The following is a 19,100-nucleotide window of genomic DNA, read 5'->3' on the forward strand; positions in this document are numbered from 1 at the left end:
TGGCCTTGCACAAAGTTATAGCCGTTCTAAGTAATGACAGAGATGCAACAGTAAACGGAACCCTTTGGAAAAGCAGATTACCTAAACAAAGTTGGATCCAGGCCGTGACTTAATGCCCCCGGCTCCATGCACCTACAGGATGAGGAGATGGGATATGGATTAAAATCAACATACAAGATGCTAAAGGGTAAATCGTACCTTCATAATGACAGGATAAAAAGGGGCATACGCGAACCGGATGAATCAACACTTGCTCACACGGAAGTGCGTCTCATGAGGGATTAGAAAATAGTCTGGCACAACGGGAATAGTGGGCTAATCAGTCAGACAAATTTAGATGCAACAACGCAAGGAAACTGAAAGGTAAGTCTCAATGCATACGGGGCTTCGGTTGCAGGGCAGAGGAAAGCGAGTCGAACCTCATCTCTGTTGTCGCCTCGCAGTGGTCTAAGAGAATAATGAGACAGACAGTTTAAAAAAGGTTAGAGGAAACACCGGATAGAGTTTGTTTGCCGGATGGAGTTTGTTAGCCTGATGAAGTTTGTTGGCCGGATAACATCAAACGCGACCTGATTTTTAGCTTCCACGGTTGCAGGATATGTTAGCATCGTGTGAAAATAAAAAAGTGCATAGCCATACATAGCTTTTTTTTTTAGATGTCATAGCCATACATAGTAGCACACAACTGACTAGAAGTCATGAGCCCATATACTCACGGGAGGTGCTTTATAAACAAAAAAAAAGTTATGTATAGCCAACTTTCGAGCTCTGCGCCGAGTCAGACCTCGAGGGGCATATGTTGACATCGATTTTGACCAAGATAAAATAAAATGCATAAACCACACAAAATATAAATGCAAAATGGCAAAAATCAGTTTTATAATGAAAAAGAGTCAATTTTAAAAATATAATCAACCGCTCAAATTGGGAACCGACAAAAATAAGCATATGATACAAATGTGGATAATGCACACATTAAACCGACAATTATAAAGTATGACGAAACAAATAAAAAGTCGTCAAGTTTTCTCCTATGAAAAAAATGGTGGACACATGGTTTATATGTACGCGCACTATCACCGACAATAAAAAAAACTATGAAAAATGGAGGACACATGGTTTATATGTACGCGCACCTCGCCGATGGATACTACTCTAAAATTTCACTGTCAAAAACGGCGCCAATATTATCAAATCATCATGGAGTATGTTCCACCATGGAAATATCACTGTATCTTAACGGATGCACACAAAATATAATGCCGACTGCTACAAATCTTCCGGCGGTCACACGCAGTTGGATTCACCTCACACATCCGTTGGATCCGGTCAACACGTTGGATGGGGCCTTCTTCTCTCATCGCAACCGCAGCAAAAAAGCAACCACCATGTCGCCGACTCGCCGTGGGGAAGCAGCACCACCTGGCTCGTAGCAGCAGCCGCGCCCCCTCATCAGCAGCGCAGCGACGCTCCACCGACTGAGCGCCGGCGAAGCTCGCCGCCACCAGCGTGGCCGTGCTCCATCGCAGCACCCCTGACGGCCGCCGCATGCTTCATTGCAGCCCCTCGCCGCACGGTGGTGCTCCATCGCAGCACTGGCTGCCGTCACATCTCCCATCACAGTATTCGTTGGCTGCCGTCACATCTCCCATCACAGTATTCGTTGGCTGCCGGCAAAGCTTTAGTGCAGCGCTGCCACCGGGCATGGCGGAGCTCCATCGTAGTACCCCGACCGCCACTGCACACTTCACTGCAGCGCCCCACCGGGCAGTGGTGCTTCATCGCAGCACCGGCTGCCGTCACATCTCCCATTGCAGCACCCGATGCCGCCGGCGAAGCTTCAGTGCAGCTCCGCCGCAGGCGCGGTGATGCTCCATCGTACACCCGGACGGCCGCCCCATGCTTCACTGCAGCGCCCTACCGCGCGGGTGTTGCTCCATCGCAGCACGGGCTGCCGTCACATCCCCCATCATAGCACCTGATGGCCGCCGGTGAAGCTTTAGTGCAGCGCCGCCCCCGGCGCGGAGGTCCTCCATCCCAGCACCGGCTACCTCCTCCCCCGCGTCAGAGCATGCACCTTCTCCTGCTGCTTCACTTCCGCTCTTGCAGCGGCCGGTGGCTGGCCGTAAGCAAACCCGGCGCTCGCTTGTAGCCAGTGGCTCAAGTGTAATAAGGCCGAAGATGAGCAATATTCCAAGGCCGGTGGGTCTCCTCCTCCAATGTGCGTGAGTCCTTGCGGTCTCGGATATCAATGAGGTAGTACGACCCGTTGTTTAGGTTTTTGCTGACCACAAAGGGCCCTTCCCAAGGTGGGGATAATTTGTGCATGTCTGTTTGATCCTGAATGAGTCGGAGCACCAAATCGCCTTCTTGAAAGGTTCGAGTCTTGACCCGGCGGCTATAATAGCGACGCAGATCTTGCTGGTACATCGTTGAACGAGCCGCCGCAAGGTCACGCTCTTCATCCAACAAATCAAGAGCATCTTGACGTTCTATTTCATTATCAGCTTCAACATAAGCCTCCACACGGGGCGAATCATGACGGATGTCACTGGGAAGAACCGCCTCCGCTCCGTAAACCATGAAAAAAGGCGTATTACCCGTGGATCTGTTGGGGGTGGTATTGATACTCCAAAGCACGGAGGGTAACACCTCAACCCAACAACCCGGCGTCCTCTACAAAGGGACCATAAGCCGGGGCTTTATGCCTCTCAAGATTTCTTGATTGGCCCTTTCAACTTGACCATTAGACTGCGGGTGAGCCACAGATGAAACATCAAGACGAATATGCTCTTGTTGACAAAATTCTTTCATAGCACCTTAAGACATATTAGTACCATTATCAGTTATGATGCTGTGAGGGTAGCCAAAACGGAAAATCACATTTTTGATGAATTAAACCACCGTTGTCGCATCACACTTGCTGACCGGCTCTACCTTAACACACTTTGTAAACTTGTCAACCGCCACCAAGAGGTGAGTCTTTTTATCCTTGGATATTTTAAAAGGTCCAACCATATCCAGCCCCTTGACTGCAAATGGCCAAGTAACTGGAATCATCCTTAATTCTTGAGCCGGCACGTGAGCTCGTCTGGAAAAAATTTGACAGCCGTCACACTTGCTAACCAGATCCTCTGCATCAGCATGAGCCGTCAGCCAATAAAATCCATGACGAAAAGCATTAGCTACGAGAGACTTAGAGCCGGCATGAGGCCACAATCTCCCTCATGAATCTCCCGTAGAATCGCACGGCCCTCCTCAGGATAAATACAACGCCGAAACACCCCTGTGACACTGCATCGGTGCAACTCGCCGTTGACAATGGTCATTGACTTAGACCCCCGGGTTATCTGCCTGGCCAAAGTTTTATCTCAGGTAACTCACCCCGGGTCATATAAGCCAAATATGGAACCGTCCAATCAGGAAGAGCATGAAGAGCCGCCACCAACTGTGCCTCCGAGTCAGGAATAGCAAGATCCTCCTCCGTAGGCAACTTAACTGAAGGGTTATTCAAAATATCAAGGAAAACATTAGGGGGTACTGGCTTACGCTGGGACCCCAGCCGGCTTAAAGCATCAGCCGCCTCATTTTCCTGCGATCAACATGCTCCACTTGATAACCCTTGAAATGACCAACAATAGCATCAACTGCTCAGCGGTAAGCCGTCATGAGCGGGTCTTTGGAATCCCAAGTTCCCGAGACTTGCTGAGCCACCAGATCTGAATCACCGAAACACCTGACCCGGCTTAAGTTCATCTCTTTGGCCATCCGAAGACCATGGAGCAAAGCCTCATATTCAACTGCATTGTTAGTACAAGGAAACATCAACCTTAAGACATAGCAAAACTTATCACCTCGTGGGGAAGTCAAAATAAATCCAGCCCCCGAGCCTTCCAACTGCCTGGATCCATCAAAATGAATAGTCCAATATGTATTATCAGGCTTCTCCTCTGGCATCTGCAAATCAGTCCAGTCATTGATGAAATCCACAAGTGCTTGAGACTTGATGGCTATCCGAGGCATATATTTCAAACCATGGGGTCCAAGCTCAATGGCCCACTTGGCCACTCAGCCCGTAGCTTCTCTGTTTTGAATAATATCCCCTAGAGGAGCTGAACTGACCACAATGATGGGATGACCAAGGAAATACTGCTTCAACTTACGACTAGTCATGAACACCCCATAGACTAGCTTCTGCCAATGTGGGTACCTTTACTTGGATACAATTAGTACCTCACTGACATAATAAACCGGCCTTTGAACCGGATACTCCTTGCCTGACTCCTTCCTTTCCACAACAACCGCTACACTGACGGCTCTGCTGTTAGTGGCCACATATAAAAGCAAGGGCTCCTTATCAATGGGAGCTGCAAAAACCGGCAGCTCGGCCAACTGCTTTTTCAGCGCCTCAAACGCTTGATTGGCAGCATCGCTCCAGACAAAGTGATATGTTTCTTCATCAACTGGTACAGAGGGATAGCCTTTTCTCCCAAACGGCTTATAAACCGGCTCAAAGCCGCAATACGACCCGCCAAACGTTGGACGTCATTGATACATGCAGGCTTAGCCAAAGAAGTAATAGCCTTGATTTTCTCCGGGTTAGCTTCAATGCCTCTTTCAGAAACCAAAAAACCCAATAGCTTGCCTCCTCGCACACCAAAGACACACTTGGCCGGGTTAAGCATCATCTTGTAGACCCGGAGATTATCAAAGGTCTCCTTCAAATCATCTAACAAGGTCTCTTTCTTTCTGGATTTCACAACTATATCATCCACATAAGCATGAACATTGCGTCCAATCTGGTTGTGGAGGCAATTCTGGACGCAACGCTGATAAGTCGCCTGAGCACTTTTGAGCCCAAAGGGCATAGATACATAACAAAAGGCTCCAAAGGGAGTGATGAAAGATGTCTTCTCCTGGTCCTTAACTGCCATCTTGATCTGATGATAACCAGAATAAGCATCCAAGAAACTCAAACGCTCACAACTCGCCGTAGCATCAATGATCTGATCAATACGAGGGAGAGCAAAAGGATCAGCCCGACAGGCCTTATTAAGGACCGTGTAATCCATACACATGCGCCAAGTGCCGTTTTTCTTAAGCACCAGCACCGGGTTAGCCAACCATTCAGGATGAAAAACTTCAATAATAAACCCAGCCGCCAGGAGCCGGGCCACTTCCTCACCAATGGCCTTGCGCCTCTCTTCATTAAAGCGATGAAGGAATTGCTTGACCAGTTTAAACTTTGGATCAACATTGAGAGTGTGCTCAGCGAGTTCCCTCGGTACACCTGGCATGTCAGAAAATTTCCATGCAAAGATGTCCCGGTTGTCACGGATGAACTCGATGAGCGCGCTTTCTTATTTCGGATCCATATTGGCACTGATACTAAACTGTTTGGATGAGTCACCAGGAACAAAATCGACCTGCTTGGTGTCATCTGCCGACTTAAATTTCAACAAAGTGTCATGCTCTGTAGTTGGCTTCTTCAAGGGGGTCATATCCGCCGGGTCAACATTATCTTTTTAGAACTTCAACTCCTCTGTTGCACAAACAGACTCAGCATAGGCAGCATCGCCTTCTTCACACTCCAAGGCTATCTTCCTGTCACCGTGCACCGTGATGGTACCCTTACGACCCGGCATTTTGAACTGCAAATAAACATAACAAGGGCGTGCCATAAATTTGGCATAAGTCGGCCGTCCAAACAGGGCGTGATAAGGGCTATTGATCTTGACCACCTCAAAAGTCAATTTTTCAGCCCTATAGTCATGATCATGGCCAAAAGCCACCTCCAAAGTTATCTTACCCACCGGATACGCCGACTTACCCGGCACCACTCCATGAAGGACGGTAGAAGACCACTTAAGATCTTTGTCAGTCAAATCCATACGGTGGAAAGTATCATAATAAAGAATATTGATACTGCTGCCCCCGTCCATAAGCACCTTTGTCAATTTGTACCCTCCAACCTGAGGAGCAACAACCAAAGCCAGCTGACCCGGATTGTCCACCCAGGGCGGGCGATCCTCACGGCTCCATACGATGGGCTGCTCTGACCATCGTAAGTATCGGGGGACCGCCGGCTCAACCGCGTTCACCGCCCGCTTATGAATCTTCTGGTCTCGTTTGCACAAACTCGTGGTAAACACATGATACTGACCACTATTCAGCTGCTTCAGATTACCCTGATAACAGATTGTTGTTGTTGATTACCTTGATTAGGTTGTTGATTGAAACCACCTTGGTTACCTTGGCCCTGAAATCCAGAGTTCGAGCCGCCACCTCCAAAGCCGGGCCCGTGAGAGCCGGATCCTGACCCGCCGTGTGGGCCCTGGTTATCCTGATAAAAACTGGAATTTCTATACTCCCTGATGATGAAGCAATCTTTCCGGAGATGAGTGGCCGGCTTATCTTGAGTATCGTGCTTTGGGAAGGCTGATTCATTATCGCTTTAAGGTTGAATTTTGGCCCGCCAAACCGGGACACTGATGACTTCCCCTTACGACGCCGATTATTACTCTGTGTGTTGGTATTAGCCACAAAGTCTGAACCGTCGTCAGTTTTCTTGCGCTTATCGTTATTACCTTGACCCATCGTATTATGCTGTTGTCCCTTTGCATTGCCGTTCTTCTTCCCCTTGCTAGCCTTCTCCTCATCAGACTCAGAGATGATACAATGTGTGTAACAATCAATTTTCTAGTTTTTGCCGTCACTTTGTTTTGCCTTGTAGCTTGAAATTTATAGTAGACACGTCGGGTTTCTATAATTTGGGTGTGTGAAATCGGAGGGGCGCTCAGTCTTTCTCTAAACTACTCCCTCCTTTCGGATCAGAGAAATGGATAAAGATGAATGTATCTAGAAGTAGAATACGGCTAGATACATCCATTCCTCCGACAAGTATTTTCGGACGGAGGCAATATAATTCATATTCTGATAGACTTGTGTACTTTAAGACGTTTTTAAAGAAAGTTTGTGTATCACAGGAAGGTCAGAAAAAAAGTTGTCCACCCGAAAAAAATTGTGTATGACGTGGTGGAAATACGAATTCCAACTCACTCTTTTGTTAGAAAAGAGAAACCGAAATTTAATGGACACATATTGTTGAATACTTTTTGGGGGCAGATAAAATATTTTTTAGAACAAAAACAAAAACGTTGCGTTAGTTAAAAATCTTATGCATCTGAAAATAGTTCCAGATGTTAGCAGTCACTCTCATGCTAATGCTACCCCCTTTGATAGAATCATTAATCCACCTACAGCAAATCCATGAAAGACCTTGGATACACATAGTTTGTTTGACAAAATCCCAATTGAGTTTGTAATATGGATTCTCAAAGGTAATCATAAATATCACCAATTATTTTGTATGCATTTCATGAATACTTTCATTGAGAATGACCACTCCTTTTATAATAAGGGAACCACTAGGGATCAGTCCCTAGCTTCCCATCAGACCAGCGCGTGGCCGTTGGATGAAACCTTCTTGAGCGTTAGATGCATCCCTCCAACAGCGCATTCCATTGGTAGTTCCTAAAGCGAATTTCCTTGATTCATGTTGCTTCCCTCCCTAATCATGTGTGATCACATCCTTGACAGTTTCCAAACCAAACGCCCCCCCCCCCCCCCTTATTCACATTGTTGTTTCCATATATGAGGTCCCTTATCATGTGTGTTTCCGTATAGACATGATGCTTCCTCGTTCCATCGCACAATAAACATTCTTCTAGGCTCTTGCAATTAGCTCTGATCTTTTAGGATGTACTGTATTTCTTTACATATGGCAACTATAATTTTTATATCACGGAAGCATTCTGAGTTTCTGACTGATGCATGGAAGCATATTGTTTACTTCATGTTATCATGTGATCACGAATGCTTCCAACCAATGCTTCCGATAATAACTCAAGGTTCAGATTTGACTCCCTATAATCACGTAAGTTTCCATGTTTAAAATTGACTCCTAATAATGCATGCTTCTTTGCTTCCTATATTGTTTTCTCTATATACAAGAATCATGCTTAGATAAGTGTCGTATATGCTTCCTTGTTTTTGCATGCAGTTACATCCCATTTTTCTTGCTTCGTTCATAATTTAGCGAAGCTTCGTAGTTAATTATTTTGTGCTTCGGCATTCACCAAAAACTAAAAATAAACAGAACATGTTTCTTTCATCCGAACTTCAACAGTAGAGCAATACATGTGCACATACGCGTGTTATTTGCTTCTTATATGTATCAATATTGCTTCGAAGAGCATCATTGCGGAGGTAGTCGTCGATCAGAGGGAAGGGAGGGTGAACCACTGGAGGTGCTGAGGGAGCTTATGGTGTGGTGGAGGAAGAACACAGTGCTGGCTTTCCATCGCGTTCCTTGCCGGCCGTTGATCAACGAAATCGCTGAGAAGACGACCAAGAAGGACGATGCCGCCGACTACAACGAGGAGACGGAGTCCAGCCGAACGCATGGCAACCGACCAGCTTGGTGCTCGTGGTTTTTTTAATTGTTTTGAGGAGAAACATACGGAGACATGCTGGATGACATGCTCAGCTTTTGGGCTATATATCATGGGCTGGGCTGGGTGCGAAATAAACGGGTGAGGTGCGGAGTCAGTTTTTATTCCTTCTCTCTAAAACGAAGTGGCAGGGCTTCACCTTCACGTATCCCTCCCGGTTTGCCTAAAAGAAACGTATCCCTGCCGATGGAATTGCGATCGGGGTGCCGCCTCCGGCGCTCGCCGCCGCATGGACCTCGTCCCCAGAACATGGATCTCATCAGCTCCCTCCCGGACGAGATGCTTCTCCTGATCCTCACACGCCTACGCTGTGTCCGCACCGCCGTGCAGACCGGCCTCCTCTCTTGCCGGTGGCGCGGCCTCTGGACCGGTCTCGCAGATCTCACCTTCCGCAATCTCGAGCCCGCGAGGATTGAAGCTATACTCGCCACCCAGTTCGCTGCTTTGACGACGGCGATGTCCACCCTAGACATCTGCCTTGAAACGAGATACACTGCCGACCTTGCCAGCTCGTTGCTGCGCGGCGCCGCACGGGTCGCGCCGAGGGTGCTCGTCTTCACCACTTCGGTCAACAGATGTGAGTGGGGAGCCATCAAGCTACCCTGTTTCCATTGCGCCACCTCGGTCAAGCTGGAATCCCGTGTCTTCAGTATCGCCGCACCGCCGTTTGCTGGCGAGTTCACCTTGCTGGAGAGATTATCCCTCACCGGTTACATCATACATCTTGGACTATTGCTTAGCCGCTGCCCCCACCTGCGCGTGCTCAGCCTCAACTCTCCCGGCAAATATGACATGTCCATCACTCTGCCGCCAAACAGTGTGTTCCCCACGCTCGATAGTTTGTCCCTCACTGGAGAAATTGACGGCCTTGGCAACTTGCTCAACCTCTGCCAGTGTCTGTGTGTGCTTAGCGTGACCTACCCCAACTCGCAGGAGCTCACACTACCGCCGGCAGGCGAGTTTCGGGCACTCGAGAAGTTGTCCCTCTCCGGCAACATCGCCGACCCTGGCACATTGCTTAACCGATGCCCATGCCTGCGCGTGCTTAGTGCCAACTTCCGCGGGATGGCGCTCACTTCGCTCGAAGCGGCGCTCGCCACACTTGTAGACACGGACCCAGTTGGCCTCACATTGTCCCTCCTCGGCATCAGCATTCCATGGAGAGACTGCATTGATGATGATGCTTGCTTCAACTCTCTTCTCTGCACCGCAGCGAGGCTGTCGCCGCAAGAGCTCGTCGTCGTCGACAACTTTGAGGGATGCAATTTCAATATGAGGTATGGTGCAGGCAGACACATTAATGCGGGCGTGCCCTGCTTTCGCCATGCCACGTCGATCGAGATGAATTTGCAAAAGGTATGCTCCACATCGCTGTCGATGGACGAGTTCCCGGTGCTTGAGAGGCTAATCCTACTAGGGTGCTGCAGTACCATCGATGTTGGCACCTTGGTCACCAGCTGCCCACGCCTACGGGTTCTACGGCTAAAGTAGCTAGAGGCAACATCACATAATCATTCTATGTATGAGTAGGTAATGCTTCGCTTGCGCCTGTATGCTGGAGTTCGTATCTTGTCTTATGTCCTGCTCATACTACTCTCGGATTTAAAACTTCAGATTTTGGTTCGTTCTATGCATAATATCCTACCCAATTTTATCATATAATCATTTGGCTCGAGAGGTGAACTTTCCACAATAGATGAAGAAACTTCCTGTCACCAAATTATCTATGTTGCTGCTTAATTTTGGATCGGTAGATAGAATATATATTTTTTTCCTTCTTGTGCTGCCGTTCGCGTTTGTGTAGTACTTTGACCCTGAATGTACAGGGTCGAACAAATCTGATCTATTGGTTTACAGCAGGGTAGGTTAGGAATTGTGCACAAGTAGGATTGATCTTGTACTCGTTCCCAAACACACGTCCCTCGTCGACATGAGCAGCTTCCAAGCCGACATGGTGTTTTCGATCAAGGGCATCAGCTACTGGGCACACCTCCTGCGGGGCGTCACTTACTGCTTCTGCAACGCCCTCTTCAACGACGATGGTGACCACGACCCTGTGCTGAAATTTGGCTTCTTTTCCCTGCCTGGAGCGGATCAGCACCGCAGCAACAGCCGGGTGGCACAGCCGAAAGCCTACCACAACATGGGAGTCGTCCGGGACTCCACCATCAAGTTTATTTCCATTGATGGCGCCCTCCAACATGTCGACCTCAAGGACCGCACCATAACAATTTGGAGGTTGCTGGAGCAAGACATGGGCTGGAAGAAAGAGTATGAGCTCCGTGTCGAGACACTCTGGGGACTTGATGGATTCGGCGACCTCCCAAAGGACATAACCCCTTTGTACCCCCTTCTTAGCATAGAGGATCCTGACATTGTCTACTTCGCACTCGGTGAGTATCGCGAGAACCAAAGAAACCGGAAGTTTATCCCAACACAAGCACACTATTTGCTCGCCGTCAACCTGCAGGATAACAACATACATGCCTCCATATGTCTTGTGGACTATTTTGGCAGCTCTCATATCCCCATTCTTGTTTCTTGTGACTTTGGCCGGTATATCCATGCCGTGGGGCATGATCTCTATATCATGATGATGGAGACGATGAAACATATGTCTTTGGCTTCTTTAGACCCATTTTACTATGATGAAGGAGAGGCCGCAAAGAGGATGATCAATGACAGCGGCAGGAGCCCAGGCAGGCAGGGCAGTGGCTAGGGGCGTGGCCGGGAAGTCCCATGGACTGTAACACACTGTAGCAACAATGCTGCATGGGCCATGGTCTAGTCCTGGCTCCACCATTGAGGATGAGGGAGAGGCCATGGAGTTGGCAAGAGATCTTGCGGAAATGCATGGATGAGCTCGAGTACATATGAACCCAATTAGAAAAACACATTTCTAAATGCCAAAAAAACTGAAAAAAGGTTGCACGGGTACATCTCCATGATCTATGTGGGTGCATAAGTTTCACGGAAAGATAACTTTTTTGTAGACTGTATAAAAAAGACAAGAAAAAAACATGGAACACTATTTAGAAGCACTAAAATTTGTCTTGTTTGCGGAGACAAAACAAAAAGACATTTTTCACAAAACTTTGTGTTGCGCACGCATATTTGCGAACACGTGTGTGTGACATTTTGTTTTGAATTTTTTTAACATTTTAAAACACTTTTAAAATATATTTTTTAAAAGTGGGTTCATATGTACTAGGGTTCAAGTTCAGGACGTGCCGACTCAGAGATCTTGCAACTAGAAGATGGGCCGGTCCTTCCAGCAAGTTACTACTTGCAGCCATCTGCCTTAGAACTGTATACACAATGATCCATAAGATCCAACTGTCGTAGAACTCTTTTTGTTGTACCGATCGATGGAGCATATATGTGGAACTGGATTTGTTTCATCCGTTCTCTTTAATGTTTTGAGAAATTTATATCCATTTGTAAGTCTAGAATTTAAATATGAGGTGGATTTTCCTAGCATAGATAAAATATAATCCTATATACTTAAAAATAGTTGATCCCCACTAATTTTACTTTTCTTAACATGCAAACTATATATGCCACACCATGCCACCATGCATGGAAAATACCCATCCAACATGCACCATGCATGTTACTCGTATCCTATATACCTAAATAGACGAGCCTCGCTACTTATTTATCTTAACATGGAGGCATATCATCTCATCATACAACTATGCTGAAAACGGTCCACCGTAACATGCAGTGATGCATGGAGAAAGGTCCACCATCTCGCAAAAAAAATAGAGAAAGGTCCACCGCAACATGCAATTATGCATGAAAAATGCTTATTTCAAAAGAGTGAAAAAAATGAAACTAAATTGTTAAATTGTGAAACTGATTATTTGGAAATGTGTTGCAATTTATTTTAAAAGAGTGACATCTGTTATTTCAAAAATATGCAATTGAATAAATGTGATTTTTGTGAAACAAGACAGTGGAAAGTGAAATGTAGGTTTCTAAAGTGAGAAACAATATGAAACTGAATGTCAACTTGTGAAATTGATTATTTGAAAAAAAAACAGATTATTTCAATAGAGTGAAATATGTTATTTGAAAATTGTGAAGTTGAAATTGATGTGACTTTTTTTGTAATAAACGAGTGGAAAGTGTTAGACAAATAAGCCGCGGCTGCGGCCAGGGTGCGTCGTCACGTGTGTGTGTGCTAGTACGCGTATGTGCGCATGAGTAGTTTGCTTAGTCAGCTGCGCGGGGGGTGTGGCCGAGCCGGGCACTGGAACCGGTCGCGTCCCGTTGCGTGCATGCGCGGCGGGCGTGGACTGTGGAGCGCGGGTTCTAGGTATATCAGTAGCGCGGGAGATCTTTGAGTGACTGGTTGTTACTGAACCCCCGCGTCGCCCGTGACTGGCGACTCGGGGGATCCCATCTCAGCTGCCGGGGGCTCAACCAATTTGCCTCCCGTCTCGCCGCCACCGGAGGCCACCGCCGGCGAAGCTGGTGCTGGGGCCAAGGACGGTGGCGGTGGGGCGTTCCGTGGGTGAGGCTCGGCCTCCATCCATGGCGATCTCGTGATGGCTACCTTGGATTGCAGTGGCGGCGCCTGGTGCGGTTCCCGTCCTGTGCTGTCCCGGAGGAAGCCGTTCTTCGCCGCCCACCGGTGCATGATGGCCGTCATAGCAAGCGCAGGTGCAGGCTCCAGCGATGGTGCACATGGTTCGAGCGCCCTGATTCAGATTAGGTGTCGATCTGGTGACATCAACGGCAGCCCCACTGATCTGTTGATCTAGGGTTTAGTCCATGATGGCCTGCCTTTGTCCGAGCTCATCTTCGTAAGACAACCCCTGCTGGCCGCCTCCGGTTCCCTCGTCCAGATTGCGGCAGGGTAAACCCGGGGTCCCTTCAATGACAGGCTATGTGTGGTGATCACTTCAGCCTGCGGCAGTGGCCTCGCTGCGGATTATCATCATCAATTGATTTTGTGAGAGTTTTATCTCTAAAAATCCGGTGGTTGATTTCGGCGGGGATATGCAAACTATAAACGATGTCTTGATGCCGAGGGATGGTTGTGTGGCGGTGGCGGTGGCGGTCACATCGCATGTAGCTGTTGGTATCGCGGAAAAGTGGTGGCGACAACACGTCAGTGACTTCGAGGGTGGTGCTACTTGAGCATCCAGTCTCTGAGTGTCGGGGCGAAAGCCTAGGTCTGCCCCGAGTTGGGTATACCTGGCAATAGCGATATTTTTATGTTGTTACCTTGTTGAAGGCATTGTTCGGAATGCTCAGACCGATTTTTCAGGGTGAAAACCTAGATTCTAGCCTTGGTGGTTGGATCCGGTGATGGCGACGCTCAAGTGTCGCTCCCTTCCTGAAGGCATTACTGTTGAAGAACCTCGTCGTCCGTGTGGTGTCATGAGATTAATGGTGCAGATACAGTCATTTTTCTAGTTTGCCCATCGTGGATATGATCGCTTTGGGGCTTTTTTCTTTTTTCATCGCCTATGCATAGCTTTGGTCCTATATGACTTTGCTATTGCTGGCGTGTTTTTGTGTGCGTGAGTTTGTGTTGGCTATGTGCATCTTAGCTATGCAGAGGTCGGGTGTGTGCTCATTGTGTTTGTATCCTCTTGATGCTACATTTTGAGTTAATAAAATCCACCCTTTGTCCGAAAAAAATCAGTAGCGCGGGGACCGGCGCTACTAATAAGGCGCTACAGCTAACCCGTAGCAGTAGCGCGTGCACGCCCGCGCTACTGCTATACAAGTGTAGCAGCAGCGTGCTGCGTGGAAGCTCGCTGCTGCTAATAGCTATAGCGCGCTCTGTCTGAACGCGCTACTGCTACTGTCATGCTGCTGCTAACTTTTCTCCACTCGCTACTGCTAATTTTAGTAATTTTAATAGCTATAGCCAGTGAGAATATTATATCCCATTTTCCGCATCATATTGAAAACTCGGTTATCATTAAAAAAATGGGCAATGATTCATCGCCTTTATTTTCCAAGGTGTGTTATGAACCACATTTTATATTTATTTTCATACTGGGGCGACTCCTCTTTATCCTGTTCAATTTTATGTTGAACCAAACGAGGTAAGAACGTAGGTATTTTGGTACCTATTTTAACAGATGATTTATTGATCACGCGGAATATTGGGTCACCCTCTTTTCTTTGGTCACTTGGTATATACTGATAAATATTTTGTCTTGGTGAGGATTCTGCAGTATATATTTTCATCTGCCATATTTGACTCTGGTACTACTACAGACTTTGTCTTATGTACTTCCTCAACAGGCTCAAATTAGTATTTTTCTCAAGATTGCTCTTTGTACTTGACACACTGATGGATCGTATAGATGGCACAACTTGATTTTCATGCAGGCCCAACAATGCATTGTAAGATGTGGCTGCATCAATCACCTGGAATCTCAGGTATGTGGACAACACTTCAAGTTTTAATACCAAGAAAATGGTACCCATGACCTCTTGACTTGACTGATTAAAGCCATGAATAACAACATTTGACCGGCTCAAATCCTTGGGAATATCTCAAGCTGGCAATGGTTAACCGTTACCCTCGTCCCCATGGGCAGTTACTCTATTAGGGGACGGGGATGTGCCAGCTTTAATACCCGAGGAAGCTGGTGGGTGAAATACCTTACCCAGCGCACAAGACAGGGATGGGGATGGGATAACATTACTCGTGCATGTTACCCGCCTTACCCATGAAGTCCTTACATCCTGGCTCTAAAATTAGTAGACCTCATGCAATTCCCGCCCTTACACACCAAAATTTTCACCCATCCACCTCTTTGGCCAAAAAGCCAAAAGAAAACCCTAACCTAGCCAAAACTTATTATTTATTGTGCTGAAATGCTATTTTTTCTACTGAAATGCTATCTAAGGTTGTTGTTGATTGTGTGTATGGGTTTCCCCACGGGTATAAAAAACCGACGGTGATGGGGATGGGAATATTTTTATCCCCACAAACGGGTATGGGGATGGGGACGGGCATGGTAAGGCTGTCGCGGGGACAGGGATGAGAGCCCAATACCTGCCTGGGTAATCCCCATTGCCAGCCTGAGGAATATCCAATCCTTTCAAAGTACGCAGAGACAACAAATTTATGGTGGATCCACCATCTATCATTATGCAATTTGTTGGCAAGTCATCAATCTCACCAAACATAAGAAGAGGTCCGGTATGCTTCTTTGAGCCTAACAACATGTACTCATCCGTGAATGTAATATTTAACACATGATTTAGTTAAGCTTCAGTATATGAGACTTTCACTCTATAATCTTCAGGAAATGAGAATACTGTAACAGTGTCTTGCATAAATCTGAGGAAAGAGACAAAGCATCATACACAAAAAGCATACATGACATTTTCTTCATGAACTAAAGAGTTCCCCGGGTCTATTGTCTCATTCTCAGCTACATCATACATTATAACTAGTGCCAACACCGACAAACCTACATGAACAAAAGAGTTTTCAAGGTTACCTAGCATATATTAGGAGGTTTATCTCAAATTTATCATGAAGATGCAAACCTTTCTCACGTCTCATGAAATACCTAATACACCATACCAAGGTCCTCCTCCGCTCATCCGCTATCAGTGGATAATGATCTACCGGACACTGCCCCATCTGCTAGAGGAAAGAGACACATACAGTCTACACCGACTCACGTGGAAAAGGAAGAAAGGCTGCCCTTGAAGCAGAAAATTAATTTTTCCCAAGAATCCAATTTTCCTGAACCGATAACATCCGATCATCCATCATTAGATGTTGAGATCGTAAACTCTATTAATGATGAAGATTTTTGCCGCGTTATTACCGGAGAGAAGGACCATGTCCTTGATGATCCCTTGAGTTTAAGCACCGAGGATTATGCCATTGACGAGTGTGGCCCAACTCATCCGCCTTCCAACCCGGACGTGGCTAAAACTATGCCCCTACCCCTAGTTCTCTTGATTTCTTGTCAACTTTACCCGGTAGTTTATTTATTTATACATTTATTTAACTGGCCGTGTCTATGAACCATCATTATCATCAATTCTCACGACTCTTCTTTCTTTTTTTAGGTTGCGAACAAAAAATTCGCCACTCACAAGACCCTATGGTTACGGTTTTATCAAGTAAAGGCACAAATATTGATTGTAATTTTTGTCAAAGATGCGTTTATGGATGCCACAGATATCATGGTGAAACGAGCCCTAGAACGACTGAACGACACTATGCTCGGTGATCCCAAGAGATGCATCATGCTCGAGAACATTTCTCGGACGCTGTCCATGCAAGTACCTAAGGTAGCTAAAGTGCACTATGTTGGCGAGCTTATTGTCCTTTACAACAAGTTGGACGCTGGCAAGACTGAGTTCATGAAGGGACCCGAGCGAGGTGAACATGCTGCTGCTGAAGTAGAGCTTAAAATTAAGTCTGGCCACAATGTTTTCAAGGCCACACCCACAATCGAGGACTTACCTGCCCTAGACAAGAAGTGCACTGAAATAGAGGCACTATTCCCTCTCCAGTTCAAGCTTGTGCAAAGTAGTAGTAACCTCCTCAAGCTGCACCTTCAGCGCTACTTCCCGTGCCTCCGTTTCAGTGCACTTCTTGTCTAGGGCTGATAAGTCCTCGATTGTGGCCTTGGAGAAATGTTGTGGCCGGACTTAATTTTAAGCTCTACTTCAGCGGCAGCATGTTCACCTCACTTGGGTCCCTTCGTGAACTCAGTCTTGCCAGCCTCCAACTTGTTGTAAAGGACAATAAGCTCAACCAACATAGCATGCACTTTAGGTACCTCAGATACTTGCGTGGACACGGGACAACAACATCTAAGAAATGTTCTCGAGCATGATGTGTCTCTTGGGATCACCGCGTGTAGAGTCATTCAGTCCTTCTAGGGCTCGTTTCACCGCCATATCGGTGGCATTCATAAACACATCTTTGACAAAACTATGGTCCATCTGTGTGCCTTTCCTTGTTAAAACCGTCACCACAGGGTCTTGTGAGTGGCGACTTTCTTGTTCCCAACAAAAAAAAGAAATAAGAGTTGTGTGAATTGATGATAATTATGGTTCATAGGCACGGCCGGTTAAAAAAAGAAAAAAAATAAACTACCGGGTAAAGTTGACAGGAAATCAAGAGCACTAGGGGTAGGGGCACAGTTTCAGTCACGTCTGGGCTGGAAGGCGGACACGTCGGGCCACACTCGTCAATGGCATAATCCTCTATGGATAAACTGAAGAGGTCATCCAGGAAATGGTACTTCTCACTTGTAAGAACGCGGCAAATATCTTCATCGTTAACAGAGTTTCCGATCTCAACATCTAATGATGGACCGTCCGTTGTTATCGGTTAGAAAAATTGGATTCTTGGGTAAAATCAATTTTGCATTTCAAGGGCAGCCTTTCTTCCTTGTCCATGTGAGTCGGTGTATTAGACTGTTTGCGTCTCGGGATGGTCGGGATGGTCGTGTGGTACGCCTAACTTCGTGATCACTGGATTGGCTCTCTCACTAGTATCAGGTTCAAATAGGTGTACTTTGGCCAACTGTGATAGAGGTATTCTACATGATTCAGACCAAGATGGTGTCGTGGCTTCCACCATCTATATGCGAGGAAAATATGCATGTCGGTATACGCATGAAATTATAGGAATTGAAAATAATGTCACACGGAAATGCAAGATAGAAATTATAACCAAGGTGGAAGTAATGATCCCAGGGTAGACGGTTTGCAACAAAGGACAATGGGAGATAGTATCTACAATAAAAAAACATTTCAATTTGACGCATAGAATTAAAAACACAAGGAATATGAAAAATACAAAAGAAGGTACCCATGATTGAAAATATTCCTCGTGCCTAAAACTAGTAGCATCACTGCCGAATGACAGACCAGGCCCATATATTGGCTTCCCGTAACGCCAACAGTGATCAAGTCATTAAATTCATACATACACGATAAAGAAACATCATTGTCGAACAACGGACTAAGCCCATATATAGACTTCCCAGAACGCCAATGATGATCAAGTTAGTAACTCATACATGTACGGTAAACAAAAAATTCACTGTTGGACGATGGACCAAGCCAATATATAGGCTTCCCGGAGCGCCAATAGTGAGCAAGTCATCAGTTCATGTAAAAGAAAAAACCCAGTCGAACGACAGACCAAGCCCAAATATGGGCTTCCCAGAACGCCAAGATCAAGGTTTCTGTGAATTATGAGTAGATACAGATCAAACACATCCTGAGACCAGGGCTATATACACCGTGTCACAAAATATATGGCCTTGCACAAAGTTATAGCCGTTCTAAGTAATGACAGAGATGCAACAGTAAACGGAACCCTTTGGAAAAGCAGATTACCTAAACAAAGTTGGATCCAGGCCGTGACTTAATGCCCCCGGCTCCATGCACCTACAGGATGAGGAGATGGGATATGGATTAAAATCAACATACAAGATGCTAAAGGGTAAATCGTACCTTCATAATGACAGGATAAAAAGGGGCATACGCGAACCGGATGAATCAACACTTGCTCACACGGAAGTGCGTCTCATGAGGGATTAGAAAATAGTCTGGCACAACGGGAATAGT

At 46.5% G+C, this 19,100-nt stretch overlaps 2 protein-coding genes across 2 annotated transcripts; both read left to right on the forward strand.

Annotated features, from left to right (window-relative positions):
• The first annotated feature begins 8,699 nt into the window (after window positions 1–8,699).
• LOC147976899 (uncharacterized) lies at window positions 8,700–10,004 on the forward strand. The gene has a single exon (XM_087521011.1). It carries the CDS (start codon window positions 8,700–8,702, stop codon window positions 10,002–10,004), a length of 1,305 nt encoding a protein of 434 aa, XP_087377137.1.
• A 61-nt stretch (window positions 10,005–10,065) lies between these two features.
• On the forward strand, window positions 10,066–11,232 carry LOC147976900 (uncharacterized). The gene is made up of 2 exons (XM_087521012.1): window positions 10,066–10,073; window positions 10,401–11,232. The coding sequence occupies exons 1-2, from the start codon at window positions 10,066–10,068 to the stop codon at window positions 11,230–11,232; spliced, it is 840 nt and encodes a 279-aa protein (XP_087377138.1).
• Window positions 11,233–19,100: the final 7,868 nt, after the last annotated feature.

This window comes from Triticum urartu, chromosome 4A (assembly GCF_056163025.1).
Source record: "Triticum urartu cultivar PI428250 chromosome 4A, HENAU_Tu73, whole genome shotgun sequence".
In the NCBI taxonomy this organism is placed as follows: Eukaryota; Viridiplantae; Streptophyta; class Magnoliopsida; order Poales; family Poaceae; genus Triticum; species Triticum urartu.

What these genes read in the sequence shown, in the direction of transcription:
- LOC147976899 (XM_087521011.1), top strand. Translation starts at nt 8,700, where the DNA reads ATGGAATTGCGATCGGGGTGCCGCCTCCGGCGCTCGCCGCCGCATGGA.